The following is a 23,454-nucleotide window of genomic DNA, read 5'->3' as shown; positions in this document are numbered from 1 at the left end:
GAACCAGGATGGCATGTCTTATGTTCTTATTTCCATCCTCTCCCCACCATTCTGAATATCTGAGTTAGCCAGATAATTTATCTGGCTAACTCAGGTTCCCTGTACGTACCCGGATCAGTCCAGACTCCTGGGTTTTGCCTCCCCTCCATCAGATGGAGACAGAAGTTTTAACGGACTCCGTCCTATACCCCTGAGGTGCCACCTAGAGTCTGTCAGTATTTCTCTGTCTCCAGCAGATGGTGGAGGTGCAAAACCTTTAGTCTGGGTTTAGTGTTAGTTTTTAGTTTTGTTGGTATTCGTTCCTTAGGGAATCTTTAAAAAAAAAAAAAAAAAGAGAGAGAGAGAAGATAACTCTTTAAGCCTCCCAGGGGGTTGTTAGGTCCTGGTGTGACCATCCCCCCTGGTAGCAGAGGGTTGGGAGCCCTGTAACTGCCCGCGGCTGAGGGTGAAACCGGGGAGCCCGGTTCACTCACCCTCTGAAGATCTGCACACAGGACAAAACAACGCTGAGATGATTTATTTAATTTCTGAGCCGGCCTAGTGGACTCTTTCGGCCCTCCTTCCTTCCGACGCCGTTTTCGCACTCCTTTTTGATTCCTACGAGCTCCCGGGGGTCTGTCTTGGTTGTGCTGGTTCTTTTTTCGGGCCCCGATCCTAATTTAGCTCAGGGATCATGCCGCATGGTGCGGCCTACGGGCCGGAGTTTGTACCGGGTGCTTGTCTGGAGGGGAAGGCTCTTCGGGGAAGCCGATTCCGGCGAAATCACATTGCAGCAGCTCCTTTTGCAGGAGCTGCTAGAGGGCTGAGCTTAACATAGCGCTGGGCGGGGAAGGGGGCCGCAGCTAGAGCAGTACCATCAGAGCATTGGGGCCTTCTCTGGAGCAGCATGTCTGGTGCTGCTGGAGCTGGGGGAATGCAGGAGGGTGCTCCAGGCATTCCTCAGCAGCCTGGGAACCCCTCGAGGGAAACCCCACAGGAGGAGGAGCAGGAATTTACATCTGAATTTCTGATGGTAATGCAAAAAGCCGCCTGCCAAATGCAAGGCAGAAAGAGACAGGAAGGAATTGCTGGTAAACCCCCCTCTTAAAAGAAGGACCCCCATCTACATAAGAGACTTAACTACTGTTAGGTCAACTCTTGCCCGAAAAGTTAGGTCCCCTTTCTGGTAAAGAGGACTAAGAATCTCAGGGAGAACCTCAGGAGGAAGGGGAACTAGTCAAATGGACCTCTGCAGCGGTCAGGTTGTTCAGCGGCCTCCATCTCCTCGCTCCTAATCTCCAGTGTCCTGGCCTCTAAAGCTGGAGGAAGATCAATCTAAACAGGAAGAGCCAAAAGGGATAAGGGGCCATGAGGTGAAGCTGTGAGGAAGAAGGCACAAAGGAAACAGGAGAAAATAGTACTCTAGTGGGAGGGTGTCAGATGCCTGGAATAACCTACCAGCAGTGGGAGCAGCTGCCAGAACCATGACAGGCTTTAAACACGTTTGGGACAGATGCAGAGTGCAGTGGTAATGGGGGAGGTGGACACACAAAAGAAATTAAGGCAGAGATTTTAGCATTGGCTTTCATGTGTTTGAGAAACCTAGAAATGAAATGATGGCAGAAGAGGACAAAATGATCCACCCAGTTTGCCCAGCAAGCTTACGCCAGTATCTGCCGCACTGTGCAGGTTACTCCCGTGCTTATCGGTTTTCCAGACCATAAATGTCAGGAGCCTCAAATGCTGTCTGAATCCAATTTCCCTTAACCTTTGCCGTTGAAGCAGAGAGCAATGTTGAAGTTGCATCAAAAGTATCAGGCTTATTGCTTAAGGTAGTAACAGCCGCACCAGCAAGTAACCCCCATGCTTATTTGTTCCCCAGACTGTAAAAGTCGGGGGGCACTCATTGGTTGCTGTCTGAAATTCTTCACCAGCCCCAACAACTGGGCTCCCACTGGCTGAAGGATCCCCTCCCAAAACTCAGATCAGCTCATCCTCATAGGCTGGCAGTGCTAAGGAACATAAGAACATAAGAAATTGCCATGCTGGGTCAGACCAAGGGTCCATCAAGCCCAGTATCCGGTTTCCAACAGAGGTCAAACCAGGCCACAAGAACCTGGCAATTACCCAAACACTAAGAAGATCCCATGCTACTGATGCAATTAATAGCAGTGGCTATTCCCTAAGTAAACTTGATTAATAGCCATTAATGGACTTCTTCTCCAAGAACTTATCCAAACCTTTTTTAAACACAGCTGCACTAACCACATCCTCTGGCAACAAATTCCAGGAAGAACGTGTTTTTCATACATCAGTTACTTATCGTAGCTTACTAATTATACCCCCAAGTTTGTACCTGAAGCAATGGAGTGACTGCCCAAGGTCACAAGGAGTGGCATTGGAGTTGACCCCTGGCTGCCCTCATCTGTAGCCCGCTGCTCTTACCACTAGGCTACTCCTCCATTGTTTTGACCTGCTTGCCTTTAAAGTTTTTGCTGCTAATCTCTGCCAGTTTTGCCTTCCTTTTTCTAATTCTGGAGAATCTCTTGCTGGTTTTTGGGGGGGGGGGGTTTGTTTTTGTTTCCCTGCTCCACCTTGGAAAAGTGTTTTCTTCTTCTTTGGCCTTGAGATCACAATAGTGTTTAATAATGTAATCCACCTTGTGCAGCACTGCTGAAAAAGCAGGACTAAAAAAAAATGGTTTTGCATTCTATTGCTGCTTTTCAGTATGGAAACTGAGGTTTAATGATTTGGGGGGTTCTTCCTTTTTCTTTTTTTGCTTTTCATTTAGTACCTGGTCATTGTTGCAAGCCTTTCTCCCCAGAAGGGTGTGGCTATTGAATTGTATGCTTGAAACTGGGGCGAGCATGTTCTGGTGTGCCATATCAAAGCTTCTCCCAGTCTGCTTTATGTATTGAATAATCTTTGTTTTGACCTACTTGCCTCTAAAACTTTTGCTGCCAATTTCAGCCTGTTTTGTTTTCCTAGATCATGGCATAATGGGTGAAGTTTGCTTCTAGTTTTAGAAAATCTCTTGCTGGGGTTTTTTTTTGGTTCCCTGCTCCACCTTGCGGAATGAAAGCTTGAGGTCGCACCCCAGCAATGTAGAGCCCTGTGTAATAAGGTGTGAGCACTGGAACGCCACACACGTTTTCTTAAGGCACAAGTTAGAAAAAAAAAATAGGTTTTATTCCCCATGCGGTAAACTAATGCTATGCTGATGCATCAGGCGTTAAAAACGGTTCGCTGACAGGAAAATGCGTGCAGAAGCCCAAGTTAAAATGTGTACTCGGCAGAGGCTGAATGCACATTTTAAACTTAGGGGAGCGGGATGGTCTCTCAGTCATGATTTATGTGCACAGAAAAATCCTGTCTGGTGCATATAAGAGACTTTTACACACACAAAATAATTTGTGCTTGTTTTGTGTGCATAAAATATGATGCACACAAAGTGCTTTCAGCACAGAAAACATTTTATTGCACATAAAGCATATTTATGCATAGGAAAGTGGGTTTGTGGGCATAAAGAAGGTTTTCTGTACATAAATCCTGATTCTAGGTCCTGACACTGGAACCCTGCCTTCTGACACTAGCAGTGGAAGCTTTACTGCACCTCTGAATGGAGTAAAATTTCCAGCACTAAGAAAACTCAAGTTAGACCTCTCTGTGTACCTCTCTGCATTGGCAAGGGGGGAGGTTAGTAGTGAGGGCCTTCATTAACCTGGGATTTTCATGTGAGGGTGCTAAGCAGCATGCACAGTTTTACACGCACATGTTTGTGTGCAGAACTCTTTGTTGCATCGGGAGTAACGTGCATGCAACAGTGAGTAAAGCAGTGCACGTTTGCTGAGCTTGCCTTAGCACAAAGGGCCTTTAGTCTGGGTCTGAAGATCATTTGCCACTTAAAATCCCATTCACCTCAGAGCCTGCATTTCTCATATTGTCTTCCTAGGGCACATGACCTAGGTTCTTCAATTAAATTAGGTGGTAATTAAGATCTTTTTAAATTCTTTATCATAATACAATATCAAAACAAAAAAAGTGGCCACTTTTCAATGTAATAACTGTGACATGCCTTAGTCCTGAAACATACCAGGTGGAGGCTTAGTACTTGCCCCTATCTCGGGGATCAGTTCTGGGGCAATTTGTGAGCAAAGCTGCAGAGGCGTTGGAAGGAAATGTTTTGTCTCTTTGCAGATTACGCCAAGATCTGCAACAGAGTTGGACACCTCTGAGGGAGCACACAGAAAGAATAGTGACCTTAAGAGAGCTTGAAGAGTGGCTCCTTATGCTTTCAAAGGTTGAAAGATTCAGTGCCCAAAAGTGCAGAGGCCTGCATTTGGGCTACATAAATCCAAAGGAGCTGTAGGTAATGGGGGAGGCAGACCAGGAGAGAGATCTCAGGATGATAGTTTGATAATCTGAAGGTAGTAAAACAGTGTGAGAAAATGTTGCCTGGGCCAGAGGGATGCTAGGTTGCATAGAGATGGGCATAAGCAACAGGAAAAAGGAGGTGATAATGCCTCTGTACAGGTGGCCTCACCTGGAATATGATATTCACTTCTGGAGATCATTTCTCAAGAAAAGATAGAGATAGGATAGAAGCAGTCCAGAGATGGGCAACCAAATAGTTGTGGGTTTGCACTAAAAGATTTGAGATGATACTGCAACAGAGCGGAGAGATTGGGGATAGGACTCAAGATGGCCAAGACAGAGCTCCTTATCTTCCCCCCAAGCCCACCTCGCCCTCTTCCTCTGCTTCAGTCATCCTCCCTGTCCCCTCAGCCTGTAACCTAGGAGTCATCTTCGACTCCCCTCTCTCTCCTTCTCTATGTATATCCAAAATTCTGCTAAAATGTACCTTTTCTTTCTCTATGGCAAAATCTGCCCCTTCCTTTCTGAACACACTACCAGAACCCTTATCCACTCTTTCATCTCCCCCCTTGCTTAGACTATTGCAACCTGTTCCTCACAGGTCTCCTGTCGAGCCATCTCTCTCCACTGAAATCTGTCCTGAATTCAGCTGCACGACTGATCGCTGTGCTCACATAACCCCCTCTTCTGAAGGCACTGCATTGGCTCCCTCTTCACTCCCACATACAGTTCAAGCTCCACTTTCTCACCTACAAATGTCTTCACTCTGCAGCACTTCACTGTCTCTTGTTTCTCTCTACCCCCTCCTCGTGCGCTCTGCTCATAGGACAAGTCACGCTGTCTGTGCCCTTCTCCTCTACTGCCAGTTCCAGACTCCGTGCTTTCCATCTGGCTGCGCTGTGTGCTTGGAATAGTCTTCCTGAACTGGTGCGTCGTGCTCTCTCTCTCGCCGTGTTTAAATCCCATCTAAAGACCCACCTTTTGTGAAGTCGCTTTTAAATCTGAGGCTCGATGTCTGCTTTCAGCCTCATTAACTAGCTTTCTTCTTCTTTTCTTTACTTGTTAACCACTGTCTTCCTTTATGATATGCCCCAAGTCTCTTGTCCTGTAGGTTTGTCTTATTAGATTGTAAGCTCTGTCAAGCAGGGACTTTTTTGTTTGTTTGTACAGCGCTGCATATGCCGTGTAGGGTTACAGAAATAAGTGGTAGTAGTAGTAGTAGGAGGCAGCCTTTTAAATACCTGAAAAGTATTTAAAAATGCACAACAAACTTCTTTCAGTAGAAAGGAAGCTGTAGAACTAGGGGGTCATGATATGAAGCTCAGGGGGTAGACGCAAGAACAACGTCGGGAAATTTTGTTTTCATGGAAAGGGTGCCTGGAATACCCTCCTAGAGGAGGTAGTGAAAGACGACAATGGTAACAGAATTAAAATGGGTGTGGGATAAACAATGGAAATGAAGCACTGAGGTAACCTGTGATAAACGTTTTTACATGGGGGTAACCTGCATGGAACAGTAGTTCCTGCCTTAAACACTTTGCTGGGACTGGATGGACCTTTTTGGTATTTGTCTGCTATCACTTACCATGTTATGAAACTTTAGAGGGGCCACGGAAGGGAAATTACAAGCCAGTGGGCAGAGAATGGTGATAGAAATGCATCTGGCTTCCAAGAAGGTCCTGCAAAACCTGCGTGGAGTGACCACGGTTAAAACCGAAACATCAGTCAATGTGGGGAGACCAGATGTTTACGACAATAGCCGCGCATGTTTTGGTGGCTCTGAAGATTGCTGCTAGGCTCGCTGTTCGGGAGGTGATGGAGTAGGGCCTGGCTGTTGGATTGGATGTTAGTCTCATGTGCAATCCAAAAAGGTGGCCTGTTTGGTGGAGATGGGGGAGGCAAGTGCTGTGGTATGGTTTGGACATGCTTGGAATGGATGGTGTGGGGGGCCGTGGTAGAACCAGAAAGGAAGAATCTCAACCGAATAGGCCAGTCTGTTTTTTATTTGCCATCATCTATCATGTTACAGTCTTCAAAATAACCATATACCCGTATGTACTGGCTCTGTGTTTCTTTTCTTTTTTTTTTCTCATTGCAAAATATTCTGTTTCTCAGATACTCTCTCTCTGCTTTGCCATCAGTATGCTCAAAGCCCAGAAGTAAAACAATCTTATGGTATGACCTCGGCAATAGAGCCACATATTACATCATACAGGACACGAATGCCTCTCTCCTGTGGGGTTTGGGTGCGAGGCAAAAGTTGAACAGGATTGCATTGTACGCTGGAAGCTAAGCATCCACCCACACAACGCACTGTTCCGGGGCACTGACCTTGTCTTGCTTTCGTTTTAGGTCACCTACCTTTGCAGGGGGTCTCTTTGCCATCTCAAAGTCTTACTTTGAACACATTGGCTCCTATGATGATCAGATGGAGATCTGGGGAGGAGAAAACGTGGAGATGTCATTCCGGGTAAGAGCCTGGTCCTCCTTCCCAGGATTAATTTGCTCTTTTTCTGCCGTCATTTACTATATGGCTAGAAAGTCCTAGGAACTGGCAGGGTGGTTTTATGCTTGTCTGGGAGGGGTTTATATCCTGCTGGGTGGAGATTGTGACCTTGTAGGCAAAATTAAGTTACTTATAGCCTGTCAGGTTTTTAACAGTCCTAGAGGTCATTACTTTTATAACACTTTCTCCAAAACTGTATTTTTAAGCAGATCACACACACACAGAATGGGTTATCCGCAACCCACAGTATTTTGGGGGGGTATTTTAAGTTTTCTGTTTATAGATGGGTTTAGTTAGACTTTGTATTATGTTATGTTGTGATTGTATAAATTTGTTGACTGTATTTATTATTGTGACTTGCCTTGAAGCCTTTTGAATGATAAGGTGAGAAATCCAAGTTTGAATAAATACATAATGGAGAGCAGCCATTAGAGCACTGATAGAGCTGAATGCTGGGCCTTTCCCAATCAGAGTCTAGGATGACCCTCTCAGAATTATAGGCCCTGCATATTAGGTGTATAATATTTTATGTAACTTTTAAGTGAAGGGTTTTTATGGAGAGGTTTTGTGATGTAATAGCAGAGCTTCATCTTAGTCATGACATCAAATGTGTGACGACATAACTGTTTATCAGGCACTTGTACTGCAGTGTCAATCAGTCCTAACTTAGTAGCAAGGCCTCAGATGCCGAGTTTCTCACAGGAAGCAGGATGGTAGTCCTCACATATGGGTGACATCATCAGGATGGAGCCCAATCACTGAACACTTTTTTGTCAAAGTTTCTAGAACTTTGACTGGCACCTACTGGGCATGCCCAGCAATGCACTGACCCTGCATCCAGCAGGGGTCCCCCTTCAGTCTTCTTTTTTCCGTGCAGCAATAGCCACGCAGGTTAAATAGCTCTCTGGAGATTCCTGACAGGAATTTTCCTCACGGAACTTCATTCAAACATTTCCCCCATCGATATCCATACTCCGCAGTCGAAAGGTAAGGTTTTACCCTTATTGCGGTTGATTCCCGTCAAGTTATCCCTTCGGGGCCTACTGGCCATCGACCGCACAGCGGCTAAATTTTTGTCTGAGTCATGACGTCGGGTTTTCATTGGTGCCCCGACTGTACTCAAACAATGTCCATCACTGACCCGCATGGGGTCTGTGTTATGTGTTTCGGGTCCAGCCACGATGTCCTTACTTGCACCAAATGTGCTTAAATGACACCTAAGGGCCGTAAGGCTCATATAGAGAAGATGGACTTTCTCTGTATTTCAGTTAAAAACCCCAACTCCTTCGATAGGTTAGACGTCGTCCGAGCCGGTGCCTTCGACTTCTCTCCAGCACCGGGACACCGCTGCTGTTCGACCGGCATCGACGATTCCAAAGGTGTCGATTGCCTCCTCAAGAAAAGGACCAAGGAGAACATCGTGAAAAGCTCGGAAGGCTCAGTCCGTCGATCCAAGCACATCCTCGGCATAGACGTCGACAGAGCCACCGACAAAGAAGTCCCGACCAGAAAAGGCCCCATCCTCTTCTGTGTCCGGGTCAAAGAGGCGTTACCCACCTTAAGCGGTGCTGGGATCCGCGATTCCACCTTTACCGGTGGACCCTCCGGCTATGCCAGTGCTGCCTCCTACTCTAATGCCAGGGTTCCATGCCCCAGGCTTCTGCGAGGAATTGGATCGGATGATCCAAGAGGCTATCGGTAAAGCACTTCAGGGCTTCCAACCTCCATCGATGCTGGTACCGGTCCCCGAGCCGGTCACCGATCCGATTCCCGTAGCGCTCACACCTCTACTGGGTATATTGGATGCGTTGATCAGTGCCATGCCTCCGATGGAACCAAGAGCACCGGTGGGTCCAGTACCTTCCACACCGATTCAATTATCATCGGATGATGAGGAAACAGTTACCCATTCCACCGTCTGGAATTTTACCACCAACTCATCCATCGATGTCACCAGTCCCTTAAATGCCTCCATCGATGCCTTCGGTGCCTCCTCCGATGCCGTCGATTCCTCGGCCTGGTCCTTCAGGATTAGCACCTTTTCTCCCTGCTGGAGACCCACTAGGTGCTGGAGATCAGCCCTACAATCCTTGGACCGATGATTCGTCCCAGGATTCGGATGATCTACTATCAGAGCCCTCTTCCCCAGATGAAAGATGACGCTCTCCACCAGAAGATCTGTCTTTTATTAATTTCATCAAGGAAATGTCTGAAACCATTCCTTTTCAGCTTTAGACAGAGGAGGACTCTAGGCATAAGATGCTGGAAGTACTCCAATTTCTCGATGCCCCTAAGGAAATCATGTCCATACTCATTCATGAAATCCTACTTGATCTACTGAGAGAAACTGGGAACATTCATGTTCGGTCTCACCGGTGAACCGCAAGAAAGATGCCACCTATCTGGTGCAGTCAGCTCCGGGGTTCCAAAAATCACAGTTGGATCATCACTCTGTGGTTGTTGAATCAGCCCAGAAGAAGGCACGACGTTCAAAACCTCATTCCTCCATACCTCCAGGGAAGGAACAAAAATCTCTGGATGCTTTTGGCAGGCGTGTCTTCCATGGCTCCATGCTCATATCTCGCATCGCATCTTACCAGTTATACATGACATAGTATAACAGAGACCTTTTTAAAAGGATCCAGGACTTCTCTGATTCTTTACCAGAACAACTCCAGACTCAACTTCATGCTCTGGCTCAGAAAGGTCTAGATGCGGGGAAGCAGGAGGTCCGCGCTGTATATGATATCTTCGACACGGCCTCTAGAGTGTCTGCAGTGGGAATTAGTGCCAGAAGATGGGCCTGGCTCAAATCATCGGACTTAAGACCAGAAGTCCAAGACAGGTAAGCAGATCTACCATGTGAGGGCGATAATCTCTTCAGGGAAAAGATCCGAGAGACTGTGGCGCAGTTGAAGGATCACCATGAAACTCTGCGCCAGCTTTCTTCTGTTCTGTCTGAGTTCCCGTCTGCCCCTTAGAGAACTTTCAGATGTGACTCTTAAGCGGCCGGTCTATAAGCCAAGGAAGTTCTATCCTCTGGCTTCTAGAGGACGCCCTTCTAGACCTTACCAAAAAGGTCAATCCAGGCAGACTCGACCTCAAAAGTCTCAGCCAGCTTCTCAGCCTGGATCAGCGTCAGGGTTTTGACTCCTTCCTAGAGAGTCTAAGCCAACCTTCTCTTCCATCCATACCGGTCGGCTCTGCCACTTCAACAGCGCTTGGCATACAGTCACCACAGACCAGTGGGTACTGGCAGTAGTCACTCAGGGTTACCACCTAAATTTACTGACAGTTCCAGCGGACTCTCTGCCTCGGCTGATTAGGGGAACGTCCGACCACTCTCCCTCGCTAGAACAGGAGGTCTCACTCCTCAAGTCCCGAACAGGGGCAAGGGTTCTATTCCCGGTATTTTCTAATACCAAAAAAGTCAGGTGGCGTACGTCCGATACTGGACCTCCACGCCCTAAACAAATTTTTGCAGAGAGAAAAATTCAAAATGGTTACCTTGGGCTCTCTACTTCCTCTTCTACAAAGAGGAGATTGGCTATGCTCTCTAGATCTCCAAGACGCTTACACACACATCTCAATTACTCCATCTCATCGCAAATACTTGCGATTCCTGGTCGGCCACCGTCATTTCCAGTACCTTGTATTACCATTCAGTCTGGCGTCCGCTCCACGAGTATTCACCAAGGGCCTGGTGGTGGTCGCAGCCTTCCTCAGGAATCAGGGTGTCCATGTCTACCCTTATCTCGACGATTGGTTGATAAGGGCTCCGACTCAGCAGGGTGCACTAATCTCCCTGCGTCTCACTATCAACACCCTGATTTTCTTAGGGTTTCTAATCAACAATCTCAAATCCAAGATAGTTCCATCCCAAACCCTATCCTTTATAGGGGCCGACCTAAACACTGTAAAGGCGAAAGCCTTCCTCCCCCAGGATCACGCTTTCACCATAACATCTCTGGCGCATCAACTGCAAACTCGAGTATCTTCAACTGCTCGTCACTTCCTCATACTGCTGGGTCACATGGCGTCCTTGGTGCATGTCACTCCGATGGCTCGCCTTGCCATGAGAGTAATGCAGTGGACCTTAAAATGCCAGTGGATTCAAGCTTGTCAGCCAATGTCCAGCATTGTCACTAGCCTGGTGGATGCACCACTCCAATCTCATTCAAGGCCTTCCATTTCAGGCTCCAGATCCTCAAATTATCTTAACAGACGCAGCCAACCTTGGGTGGGGTGCACATGTAGGCGACCTGCAGACTCCAGGAACCTGGTCTCCAGAGGAAGCCAAACACCAGATAAATTTCCTGGAGCTACGAGCGATCAGATATGCCCTCAATGCCTTTCAGGATTGCCTATCAAACAAAGCCATCCTGATTCAAACCGACAATCAGGTTGCGATGTGGTACATCAACAAACAAGGGGGAACGGGCTCCTATCTCCTGTGTCAAGAAGCTGCACAGATATGGGCATGGGCCCTTTCCCGCTCGATGTCCCTCAAAGCAACCTACTTGCCGGGAGTGGACAATGTATTGGCAGACAAGTTGAGTCGCAATTTCCATCCACATGAGTGGTCTCTCAACCCCGCGGTAGCGGACACGATATTCCAACGTTGGGATTACCCTTGAATAGACTCTTTGCATCTGTCCACAACTACAAAGTAAACAACTTCTGCTCTCTCATTCGCAGTCGTCACTTGCAACCAAGAGATGCCTTCACCCTCTCCTGGGCCAGCGGTCTCCTTTATGCGTACCCTCCACTTCCTCTCATTTCAAAGACTCTCATGAAGCTCCAGCAGGACAAGGGATTAATGATTCTGATAGCTCCCCACTGGCCATGCCATGAGTGGTTTTCAATCCTCCAGGACCTATCAGTATGCCGACACATTCCTCTGGGGAAGGATCCCCTTCTAATCACTCAGAACGAAGGGCATCTGCGACATCCCAACCTCCAAGCTCTGTCTCTGACGGTCTGGATGTTGAAAGGTTAATACTCCAACCTTTTAACCTTTCTGAGTCTGTATCCTGAGTCCTGGTGGCTTCACAAAAGCCTTCAACGAGAAGGTCTTATCACTCTAAATGGAAGAGGTTTACGGTCTGTGCACTTCCATGTCCATAGACCCCTTCACTTGTTCCACTGCGAGGTTCCTGGACTATCTCTGGTACCTGACAGAGTTAGGCCTAAAAACTTCCTCTATCAGGGTGCATGTTAGTGCAGTGTCTGTGTACCATAAGGGTATAGGTAATGTTTCCATTTCCATGCAATCCTTAGTATCACGTTTCATGAGAGGCTTGCTCCATTTAAAACCTCCACTGCGCCCTCCTGCCTCTGCTTGGGCCCTTAATGTAGTTTTGGGATGGCTCATGAAACCCCTGTTTGAGCCTCTCCACTCCTGTGATCTCCGCTATCTCACCTGGAAGGTAGTTTTTCTTCTTGCGATCACGTCTGTTCACAGAGTTAGTGAATTACAGGCATTAGTTACCTACCCGCCTTACACTAAAATTCTGCATGACAGGATAGTGCTTCGCACTCACCCTAAATTTTTGCCAAAGGTAGTGTCGGAATTTCATATTAACCAATCTATTATCCTCCCTACCATTTTTCCCTGGCCCCATTCGAACCCAAGAGAGAACAGGCTCTGCATTCCTTGGACTGCTAACGTGCTCTAGCTTTCTATCGGCCCACAGGAAATCCACCCAATTGTTTGTTTCTTTTGATACTATCAAATTGGGAAATCCTGTGGGAAAGCAGACCCTCTTCTCCTGGTTAGTGGACTGCATTTCTTTTTGCTACCAGCAAGCAGGCATTCCGCTACAAGACCATGTAAAAGCACACTCGGTCAGGGCCATGGCGACATCAGTAGCGCACCTCTGTTCGGTGCCACTTGCTGATATTTGTAAGGCTGCTACCTGGAGTTCTCTCCATACTTTCGCAGCCCATTATTGCTTAGATAAGGCTGGCAGAAAGGATTCCATCTTTGGCCAGTCTATTCTATGCAACCTGTTTTCAGCTTAATTTCCCAACATCCTTCCACCGAACCGTTCAGGATACCCTGCTACCCAAATTTGCACCCCTGTTGTTGTGCCTTTGCTCGGGCATCCTCAGCTCGGTACTCACCCATATGTGAGGACTACCATCCTGCTTGTCCTGTGAGAAAGCAGAGTTGCTTACCTGCAACAGGTGTTCTCACAGGACAGCAGGATGTTAGTCCTCACGAAACCCACCCGCCACCCCGCAGAGTTGGGTTCGTTTACGTTTTATTTTATTTTTTGCACATGTATTATAGTAAAAGTGAGACTGAAGGGGGACCCCTGCTGGATGCAGGGTCAGTGCATTGCTGGGCATGCCCAGTAGTGCCAGTCAAAGTTCTAGAAACTTTGACAAAAGTGTTCCGTGATTGGGCTCCTTCCTGATGATGTCTCCCATATGTGAGGACTAACATCCTGCTGTCCTGTGAGAACACCTGTTACAGGTAAGCAACTCTGCTTTCTTCATTTACTCCCGGAGTACCAATAGGGGACAGGAATATGCACCCTGGAGCGTCTGTGGCATATGTATTGATCACATATAAAATTATTTAAAACAAAACCATTAACAGTACTTCCCTCTGAGCTACATGTTGTACTGGGCCATCAGTACAGGATGGAATCCTCCTGCGAGCGCATCGCTTGAAGCCCTCATTAGCATTCTGTAAGCGATGTTTTTCTGAATCCTTCCTGGCCGTGCTTCTGTTTCCAGGTCTGGCAGTGCGGGGGGCAGCTGGAGATCATCCCATGCTCCGTGGTGGGGCACGTCTTCCGTACGAAGAGCCCCCACACATTCCCAAAGGGCACGCAGGTCATCGCCCGGAACCAGGTGCGACTGGCAGAGGTGTGGATGGATGGCTACAAGGAGATCTTCTACCGCCGGAACCAGCAAGCGGCGCAGATGGTCAGAGAGGTGCGTAAGAGTGAAGGGTTAGGGGAGCGTGGAGGGAAGAGATTTCTAGAGCACGGGGAGGAAGATGAAAGCAGAACGGTCTTGAGATGGAACGGTGTGAGGAATGTTGGAGGACTGCTTTTTCCTCGGCCTCTTCCTCAAGCTGGGAAAAGTGTTTCATGGTGCAAGACAACACACAGAGCTGCAGTGAGATGAGGCAGAATTTCCATTGTCCACAATTGGGAAGCACATTTTATTAACCCTTCCAACTTCATTCCCTCCTGCAATCCAAGCACCTATTCAGACCACTTCCTTTCTTGGATTTTGACAGAAAACCTTTGGCGATATCTCGGAAAGGCTTCGCTTGAAGGAACATCTCCAGTGTAAAAACTTCAGCTGGTACCTGCAGACTGTCTACCCGGAGATGTTTATCCCAGACATAATACCAAAGTTCTATGGGGCGGTAAGAATGTTTTTCCTTGTCTTTCACACACTTTTTTTTTTTTTCCCCTTTCCTCCTCCTGTCTAGCCTAACAAACCACAGGTTTGCAAAAAAACCATAGCACACCTGAACTATAAAACGGGTCTGATGGGACATTCAGCAGCCATAAGGTACTGACTAGCCAATGGCAAGGCAGCTTTTAGCCCTGCTGGATGACATCGGAATGCACTCCAAGATCTGCAGATTTTCAGCGAGAAAGTTGGAACAGTAGGCAGTGTTCTGCTCACTTTCACTCACTCACTTACTCACTCACCCACTCACTGTCTAGGTGGGGTATTAACCTGGATGCCGGGCACCCGCTGTCTGTGGTCTTGTGCCTCACAGTAGCTTCCAGGCATACACAGAAATGCTTTCCAGCATTTCTTGCAGGATATTCTTGCCGTCTCTTACACGTAAAACACAGGAATGGAAATCTCCACATACCACAGCCCTGTAGACCAGACCAAGTACCTACCGAAGGGAAGTGTCCATGCCAGATGGGCACAGCGCCTTTATCATTTACAGCCAGGTCATATGCTATAAATGTATCTATTCAAACCTAGCAATCGCACTTGGCAGGGACACTTCCTGGGTCAATGCTGTAGCCCCTGGACTGTGAGAAATCAAAGCCAGATAGCTGCCCAAATACGCAGAAACGATCTCCCGGAAATCAGACAAAAACAGGAGTCAGGCCCTCGTAAGGGGCACCCAGGGACCCCAGGCAGGATGGCTAAGAGTCTCCAGCCCATCTCCCCAGAGGTGAAGTCTTGTCTTCCCAGGAGTTCCATGACTATTTTGACAGACAAATTATGCAACCTGAAACAATTTATCCTCAGGGGCAGGTTATCCTACTCTCTTACCATCTCCCAATATCATATGACCTCCCGTCTACTAAAGCTTCTTTTTTTTTTTTTTAGGGAAAATGATACCTTCTCTGAGTCAAATAGTTTGGATCCAGATTTACTCAGCCTGGCTCCAGCACCTAGGGATTAAGCTGTAGAAGGAGAGTGCAGGAATTAGTCCATGAAGAACACTGTTCTCCCTGCAGTCATATTCTCACCTAAGCACGCTTTTAGGCCAATGCAGTAATCTGTGCTTTAAAACTGTGCTGAAATCCAGCACACGGTTTCATAACTCGCAGATTAAAATGTTTAACTCTTGATGCAATATGCTAATGCATCGGTATTTAAAATGTGCATATGACAAGTTAAAACATGCGTTCAGCACAGGCTAAATGCACATTTTAACTCGGGAAGGGGGAGTAGAGCTGGTGGGGGGGGGGGAGGGGGGCTCTGGCTGACACCGTATCCTCCTGTCAGAATTTTCTGCGCTTCGGCTGCTTTCTTTTCTCCTGCTCAGATCCCTGCAGCTACGACAGGGGAAGATCTGAGACCACAGGCACAAGGCGGCTCCTTGTCACCAGCCTGGGGGGGGGGGGGTTTGCAGGGCATCTGGCAGTGGCAGGAGCACGCTGTTCTGGGGCAAGTCCGCCTTAGCTCGATGTCCGAGGAGAAGGCAGCAGCTCTGTTGCCTCTCCATTGGCGCTCCTGAGCCCTCTTCCCCAACCTGGCATCTTTGCTAGTTGCAGAGAGAGAGAGAGAGAGCCTCACACAGCCACTGAAACCTTGCCACCTTGTTCCGGTCCTGCTGGTAGTGAAAAAGCCACAGTAGGCCCAGTTTCTGGCCCTCTTTTTTTTTTTTTCTTTTTCTTTTTTTCGTGTCTGTTCATTTAAAAGGGGGGGAGGGGTGAAAGGTGGATTTTAGAGACAGCTGGTAAAGAGCTCTCGACACGGCCATGGAGACCCCCAAAAGTAAGGGAAGGGGGAGACCCGGTCTCACTTCTCTCTCCTCTCTGCCCTTTCTTCAGTTTTCTCTTTTCCTTTGTCCCTGCATTGGAAACTTTTGCTTCATCTCTGACCCAGGAGTTAAACTTCCAGCGCTAAGAAAACCCGGGTGGAAGTACTGCTCAATGGATTTCCATGCAAGGGCGCCTTGCAGGACTCACCGTTTTGAATGCACATTTTGTGCAGGTAAAACTCCCTTCCCGCATTGGCGGCACTGCTTCCCTGCGCCAAAAGCCCATTTTGGTGCGGGTAAAAACCGCACGCTCGGCTGAAGGCACTTTATTGCATCGGTCAGTCCGTGAGCTAATAATTGCCGGTTCTAGCCATGCCCTACGCACTGCACCAAAATGCCTGGATTCCTGCTGAGCTGAGTGACCGCCCTTCACACAGGAGGACGGCTTTTTTTTTCCTTTTTCTTTTTTTCTATTTAGTGCATGCCTCCTTTTTTTTTTTTTTCATTGGTGTTGTGCAAGGCAAGTTATATTCAGGTACAGTGAAGTATTTTTTTTTTTTTTAATACCTGCAGATTAAAAATGAAAAAACACAAACCTGTCTGGATGTTGGGGAGAACAACCACGGAGGCAAACCTTTAATAATGTATCCCTGTCACGGCATGGGGGGAAATCAGGTACTGCTGGAATCCTACTCGGGGGTGGGGGGGTGGGGTTTAGTGCAGGAAATGGTGGACTGGGGAGAAGGAATAATTGGGGATGGAAGGGATGGGGACTGCAGCGTTGGAAGTGGAGGCGGGGGAGGAAGAATTGGGCACTACAGTGCTGGGCGCAAGACTCATGCCCTTCTTGCTGCTCTCCCCCCACCCCGTTCATATTTGCAGTACTTTGAATACAGCTCGCAGAAGGAGCTGCGGCACAACATCGCGAAACAGCTGTGTCTGCAGTGCAAGCCCGATGGCGTTCCCTTGGATCTCAAGGAGTGTCAGTTCAACGGGAAAGGAACATCCGTTCCAGGCGATGAGGTTTGGGAGCTGACTGAGGTAAGTGAACGCTGCCCGAGTCTTTGTGGTCGGCCACATCATCTTATCACCTTCCCTCTGTGTCGTGGTCAATCGCTGAAAACCTCCTCTCTCACCCCTATACCCTAACACACCCCCCCCCCCCCCCACACACACTCCCCTCGCTGTGTCCTCTGACCCTTCGCTCTCCTCTTACACCTGTTCTATCCCCTTTCTGTTTTGAAGGATCGACTGATTAAGAATGTTCCCTCCAACCTGTGCCTGTCAGCGAGAGATGAGCACCCCTCTGCCACGGCCTGCAACCCCGCAGACGCCCTCCAGCGCTGGTCCTTCAGCTAGGCCGTGAAGCCTTGGCAGCTTTAACACGATGGAGGATGAAATCATGAACCGTCACCTGGAGAGCGGTACCTCACTGGATTCCCTCCCCCTCCCCCCTCCTCTCCCTCCAAAAGGGACCTGCTGTGCTTGCTCTCTGCGTCCAAACTTTTTAAAAAATTTCTATTATACACCAGTGCCTTGGGGACGTTCTCTGAAAGAAAATCTTGCAAACCAAAGAAGAGAGAGGGGGAGAGCACGACTGCAGGGACAGTATGCTTCTTATGGAAAATGGAGATCGTTTAAGGGACGAGGGTGCTGCAAGTCTGAAATCCACTCCCAGGACACATGGCATCTGTGTTGACATCACAGAAAAGCAGCCAGGTCTCCCAATTTATTTAATTTTTTTTTTGTTTGTTTGTTTCCTCTCACATTTCCGGATGATCTGGTCTGCGGCTGGAAGTTCTCAGGATACAAGATGAAGTGCCTTCATGGTGGTGCCAACTGCTGCCAGCTCAGAGGATGGGGGCTGGGGCTGGGGGTGGTGGTGGTGGTATCTCTTGATGGCAGCTTGGGTGACAGGAGAGAAACATTTTCACAGTGGCCCTCTGTCCCCTCCCACCCATAGACAGCATGGGTGCCAAGGCCTGTTTCTCCTTACCTTTCTGGAGTGTTGAAGACCCCGGCGATGGGGTCGCTGGAGCTGTGAACAGGAGGCCTTTCAGGAGCCAGCCACATGCCACTGAATGACCTTTTGACAAGTGCCTTCCGCAAATGCCACATCCAAAGTGTACCCTCTCCCTCTCCATGTACATTAAAAGTGCCTTAAAATATGCAGGAAAAGGGGGCCTGTGAGAGTCTATGGTCCCTGCTAATCCTTCCCAGGTTCTGTTATTCTCTGGCATCCATGCGGAGAGATTTCTATTGAATGCTTGTTTTGTGTGCCTTTTAGGGGAGTGGAAGGGATCATTTAATTTTGACAGTATGAAACGAATGGTGGCCATTAGGGGGTGCCGTGAGAATACTGCGTGCAAGACTCGGACAGCAGGCTGCAGAGAGAAAAGTATTTGCAGTGAGACCTTTGCATCATTTACAGACCCGATCTGAACCCTTGACTTGTTAAACATCACTTTTTTTTAGTTTGTTTGTTTTTATAAGGTTTTGAAAGATTTGCAGAAGTAAACCTTAAGAAAAAGCATTCCTATCAATAAGCAATTAAGCAACCAATAAACAAAAATTAGAAAAACCTCATGCTAAAATTTTATCCACTCAGCATAATGGAGGGCCAAGAAAGAAAATTTCTTCAACCAAATCTAAGAATACGAAGTTCCAACAAGCCTTGATACTTGCTAGCTTGGACTCTGTAACCTCAAACATCTACACAACATGAACAAGACGACAATTCATTATCAATGATTTTAGCCTTTAAGAAAATGTTCCATCACCTTTTTTCTGTCCATGGGTCGGTTACAGCACAACACTGCATTAGGGCTCGGGCTGAGTCTCGCAGGAGCTCATGTCGCTGGACAATGACATCACTCAGGACTGATGATGTCACAGCTCCTGACCTTTACTCCTCCTTTTGCTGCTGCTCTGCTCACCAGATGAATTGCGAATGTAGCGTGGCCCCTGTTGGCCGTGATGTCATCAATGACATCACATGCACAGCGTGGACCGAGACAGATGCCCTTCCATGCAGGATCACGTGCGACACTCTCTTGTGACAGAGCTGCTCCCTCAGGACTACTGGGAATGTGCAGAGGTTCAGCAACTTTGAAAAGCAAAAGATTTGACTCTGGCAGGTGCGACTCTTTGTCAGACGAACTTTTGACACATTATTTGCTGGGTGCAAGTAACTTTGACTGAGGTACTTGACATTTTCCACCTCTAGAAATGAGGGTGTTCATATTGGATTACAGTTTTGTAAGTTAATTATTTTTTGATGGGGGTGGGGGGGGGGGGGGGGGAAGGTCTTTTGGCACATTTCCTTTTGAAGCAGACATCAACGTTTAAATGTTCTTTACAGTACCTGATGGATTTCCTCAACGAAGTTGTGTTTTGTTTGTTTTTTTGTTTTTTTAAATGCATACGCGTCAACATTTACAATTGGAGCTTTCCCGTCACCAAAGTTCCGCACATAACGGGAAAACTAGGCATCTAAGTTTTTAAGAAAAAGGCAGAGTTCAGCCAGAGGAGTCTAGAGCCAAAGCAGCGGGGAAGGAAACAGAACAGCACAAGAGGGACTGATGGGGATGAAGGGAGGTAGGAGAGTGGAGAATGAGCCTAAAGAAACACCTTTGGTAATTTTGTGTACTCCACAGAGGACTCCTCGCAATCTTGTTTACAGCAGTGGGGCTTCTGCCCCTCATGGCTCATTCTGGCTTTTCTTGCCCCATTATCTCTGTTTTAGCCCTTCCGGGGCCTGCAGCAGGGAGCTCCTTCCACGGGAGTCCATGGTCCTGTTTAACTTTACCTGCAGCAGAAAGTGAAGTGGGGCTAGCCCACAGTGCATGAGATTAGAAGGAAGCAGACTTTCAAGGTGGGTCTTCTGAGGCTCAGCCTGACACTCTGCGTGATCTTGGAGAAATCACTTTATCTCCCTGTGCCTCACTTCTCATCCCGGTTCTGCCACAGACTCTCTGTGACCTTATGCAAGCGATGACCTCTTTCTGTGCCTTTGTTCTAATCACGACCGCTGCCATTGCCACGGTACGGTATGGGCAAGTCACTACCTCCTTGTCCTTCGGTTTGCACAGCTGTGAGTGGGTAATGATGGTGATAGCATTGTTCCTTCTTCCCCTTTTGGAGGATTTCATGCAAATCAAATGCCAAAGTTGGTTACCAGACATTCCACCCCAGAGGTGGCTGTATGTATGCTTTTGTTTGTTTTGTGTTTTGTTTTGTTTTTTTTCCAAATGTTCATAACGCTAAGGTGTGTTGGGATCTTTATTGGGTGAAGGAGCATTGTGTAAGTGTAAACTATTACCATGGGTCTTTTGCCTCCTGTTTCAGCATGATTCTTAGCAGAGTAGAAACAGGTGTGAACTGAACATAGGAACATCAACTGAACAATAAAGAGATATCTGTCTTACATAAGATACTGCATTTTGCTTGCTTTTCCCCCAGCTGCTCATATTCCAGAACCTTCTGTCGTGCACCTTTATTTCGCTGACTGTGCCTGCGGTGCCAGCATTTCACGTACGAGCGGAGGAGGTTGTGACCGAGCAAGCTAGAAGTGCCAGTTTTTGTGTATGTGTTGGCATGTTAGAGGCCCTACCAGATTTACATACATTTTTTAATTCATTAACAGGTTTGATTCTCTGGGTGGGGGGGGTATACCTTACCGTAAAGCTCTCACTATCACAGCGGGTGCTGCTCTCACACCTGCTTGTTGTTCCAAAGGGCTTTCTTTAGTCTAGGACAGTTGTTACAACTTCTGTCTCACAATAAAGCAGTCTGTTTACATCCATTCAAAGCCAGTTGCATTAAAATAATTCTCTCTCGCTTATTGCCCTTTCCCTCCTACTTAAGAGGACAGACTCATCACTCTGAATTGTGTATGTGTAACAGCAGGAGCTAACTGAATAGAAAAATGCCATCTCCTCCCCTCTTTCAATGCCCTGCCCAGCTGTTTCTAGCAGAAAAGCATCTTCCTGGCACCACTGGAATACTCTGGGATTTGTTCTTCCATCCCACACAAGTTTTAAAGTGGATTCCCTGGGGTATATTTTCTCACATGCTTGCCGGATTGGCTTATAGACAGAGCTTAATCAATGCTTCAGTCCTTCAGCCACTCCAGACTTGTTCTCTCTTCACCATCCAGGACGGAACCTCATCTTGACTCTCCAATTTCTCTCTTCAACTCACTCTACCCCCCCCCCTCCACTTCCTTGTGCACATAATTAGGCAGATGCAATATTGAGCGCTTAGGTTAGCGTGCTGCTAAACATGTGGTTGAACCGCGTTTTGGACGCGCTAGACTTGCGCCCAATGCCAATACCATGATCAGCTCGTCCAAATCGCGCGTCCCAACCATCGCATAGCTGATGGCGCTCATCACATGTAAATTCCATGTAGATGAGGCTTATCACCATGTGATTCCAAAAATTCCCATGCAGCCGTTGCTCCCATTGTAATGCGGCAAATTTAATGCCAGCTCGGCGGTCAAGGGCTCAACCAAAAAAACCAAAAATCCTGCTTTCTGTGTTTCCTCCTGTTAGTATCATTGCGATACAAAGTAGGAGGAACCACAGAAAGCAGCATCGTGCAAAAAATAAAGTTGTGGAAAAAAAAAAAACATTTCTGGATGCACAGTATACACGGTCCAGGCCGTGGGAGAAAACGGACACTCGTATTGCGCATCTTTTTTCCTAGCCCGCACTGCCAGCTATGTCTCCTAGGCGCCTGATGCCGAGGCGGCGCTAGGGATGCACAGTTTCCCCTAGCGCCGCTCTTTTTACACAGCAGCTCGTTACCCTTTTGCATCACGTGCCCAGGAGAGATGGGTGGGCGTGCGTTAGGAAAGCAGGCGCTCAAGTATGAGTGCCCGACTTTCACGTTACAGTGTCGCATCAGTGTATGGGCTGGCTTTACATCATATAAAGCAAAGACATCTTCCATATGAAAGAATGCTTTGGGTGTTTTGGACTGTGATTTGACTCTATGGATGTCTTGGAAAGCAGTGCTGGGACCAATAACTTTGCCAAGAGTGTGTATGTGTTTGTGCAGAAGGCAAGCTGGCTGTTGGTTATCTGCTGTGTGTTGTTTTTTTTTTTTTTTAGAAAAAGGTACATGTGGGAATTTCTGCAGTGGAAGAAGGATTGTTCACAGGGGGACATGCCCTGTGTGTGTGTGTGAGTGTGTGTGTGTGTGTGTGTGTGTGTGTGTGCATTGGCCATAAGCTCCAGGAAAACCTTTTCCCTGAAACTGAGGGAAACAGAACTAGTACTCAAGAGAAGTAATGTGAGATGCTGACCTTGTATGGAAGAAATCAGGTTACAAAGCTGACTGGACCCAATCTGAATGCTTTTTGTTTTGTCTTGCAAGGTTTTAACGCCAAAAATAACTACACCTTTTTTCCTGGCCATAACACAATTCGCGATAAATTGTTTGAATTGCATTTTGGCCATTTCTGGGCTGGGGGAGGGGAGAGAGAGAGAGCCTCTGGGGAGGGCCTCACTGTGTGCACGTATTTGTATCTCTATAGGAGGGCCATCTAATAGGGTGAGGTGTTGGTGGTGGTTTAGGGGCCAGTTTTGCATGTAGCGTAAGATGTACGAACAGCACAGTACACCTCAGTGAAGATTTGGCATCATTTGGAGTGAGAACATAGTACAAAATTTCATCTTTGTGAGACTTTCCGCATGGTGCAATATTGCCCCTCGTTTAACTAAATCCTGCCCAAACTCCTCCCTGATCCCACCCCTCCCAAAAATTTGCATTTGCGCTGTGCTTTATGAATAATGCATACATTATGGCGTTAACGCGTTATTGCGTGAGTTAACGCCATAACGCATTTTGATGAATGACCCTATGAGCCAACTGCTTGCACCACACCAAATTCTCCCTTGGTCCATTGTGATAAGTTTATGTGAGACTCTGTCCCCTCCCTCCCTTTGTGTTACCATTTTGAAGAGACACTGGTTGGGGTTTCCATAAGCTCTTTTTTTAGCCATATGACTCCTGTCCACATCTGCTCTGTGTAGGTTGATGTGCCACACAATGTTTTTTGTTAACCTAGGTATGCCTTGGAAACCTTGGTGAAGATGGACCACCATCAAGCTCTAGGGTGAGATAATATAGTACAAAATTTCATCTTCATGAGACTTTCCTCATTCCAAATGATGTCAAATCTTCACCAAGGTGTACTGTGCTGTTCATACATCTCACTCTACATGCGAAACTGGCCCCTAAACAAACACTTCACCTCGACCTATTAGATAGCCCTCCTACAGAGAGCCTTGTAGATAGGCTCTCCCTCTCCCCTTAGCACACGATGTGAAAAATAAGGATTATTGCAGAGCGAGCTGTTTACCGCACCATGCAATAATACCAA

The 23,454-nt window shown here is 47.4% G+C and overlaps 1 protein-coding gene across 3 annotated transcripts in view; it reads left to right on the top strand.

The window, feature by feature from the left end:
• Window positions 1-20,495, top strand: part of GALNT6 (polypeptide N-acetylgalactosaminyltransferase 6) — a 98,745-nt gene extending 78,250 nt beyond the window's left edge. For all 3 annotated transcript variants that reach the window (XM_029594965.1, XM_029594964.1, XM_029594966.1), the window contains exons 6-11: window positions 6,706-6,823; window positions 13,607-13,807; window positions 14,118-14,249; window positions 16,638-16,739; window positions 16,947-17,105; window positions 17,310-20,495. In XM_029594965.1, the coding sequence (XP_029450825.1) occupies window positions 6,706-6,823; window positions 13,607-13,807; window positions 14,118-14,249; window positions 16,638-16,739; window positions 16,947-17,105; window positions 17,310-17,423 (826 nt within the window). In that variant the 3' untranslated portion in view covers window positions 17,424-20,495. The remainder of the gene's footprint in view (window positions 1-6,705; window positions 6,824-13,606; window positions 13,808-14,117; window positions 14,250-16,637; window positions 16,740-16,946; window positions 17,106-17,309) is intronic.
• Window positions 20,496-23,454: the final 2,959 nt, after the last annotated feature.

Source organism: Rhinatrema bivittatum, chromosome 3 (genome assembly GCF_901001135.1).
Source record: "Rhinatrema bivittatum chromosome 3, aRhiBiv1.1, whole genome shotgun sequence".
Classification (NCBI taxonomy): Eukaryota; Metazoa; Chordata; class Amphibia; order Gymnophiona; family Rhinatrematidae; genus Rhinatrema; species Rhinatrema bivittatum.
Note: the sequence above shows the minus strand (reverse complement) of the source record. Positions and strands in the feature narration are given on the sequence as shown.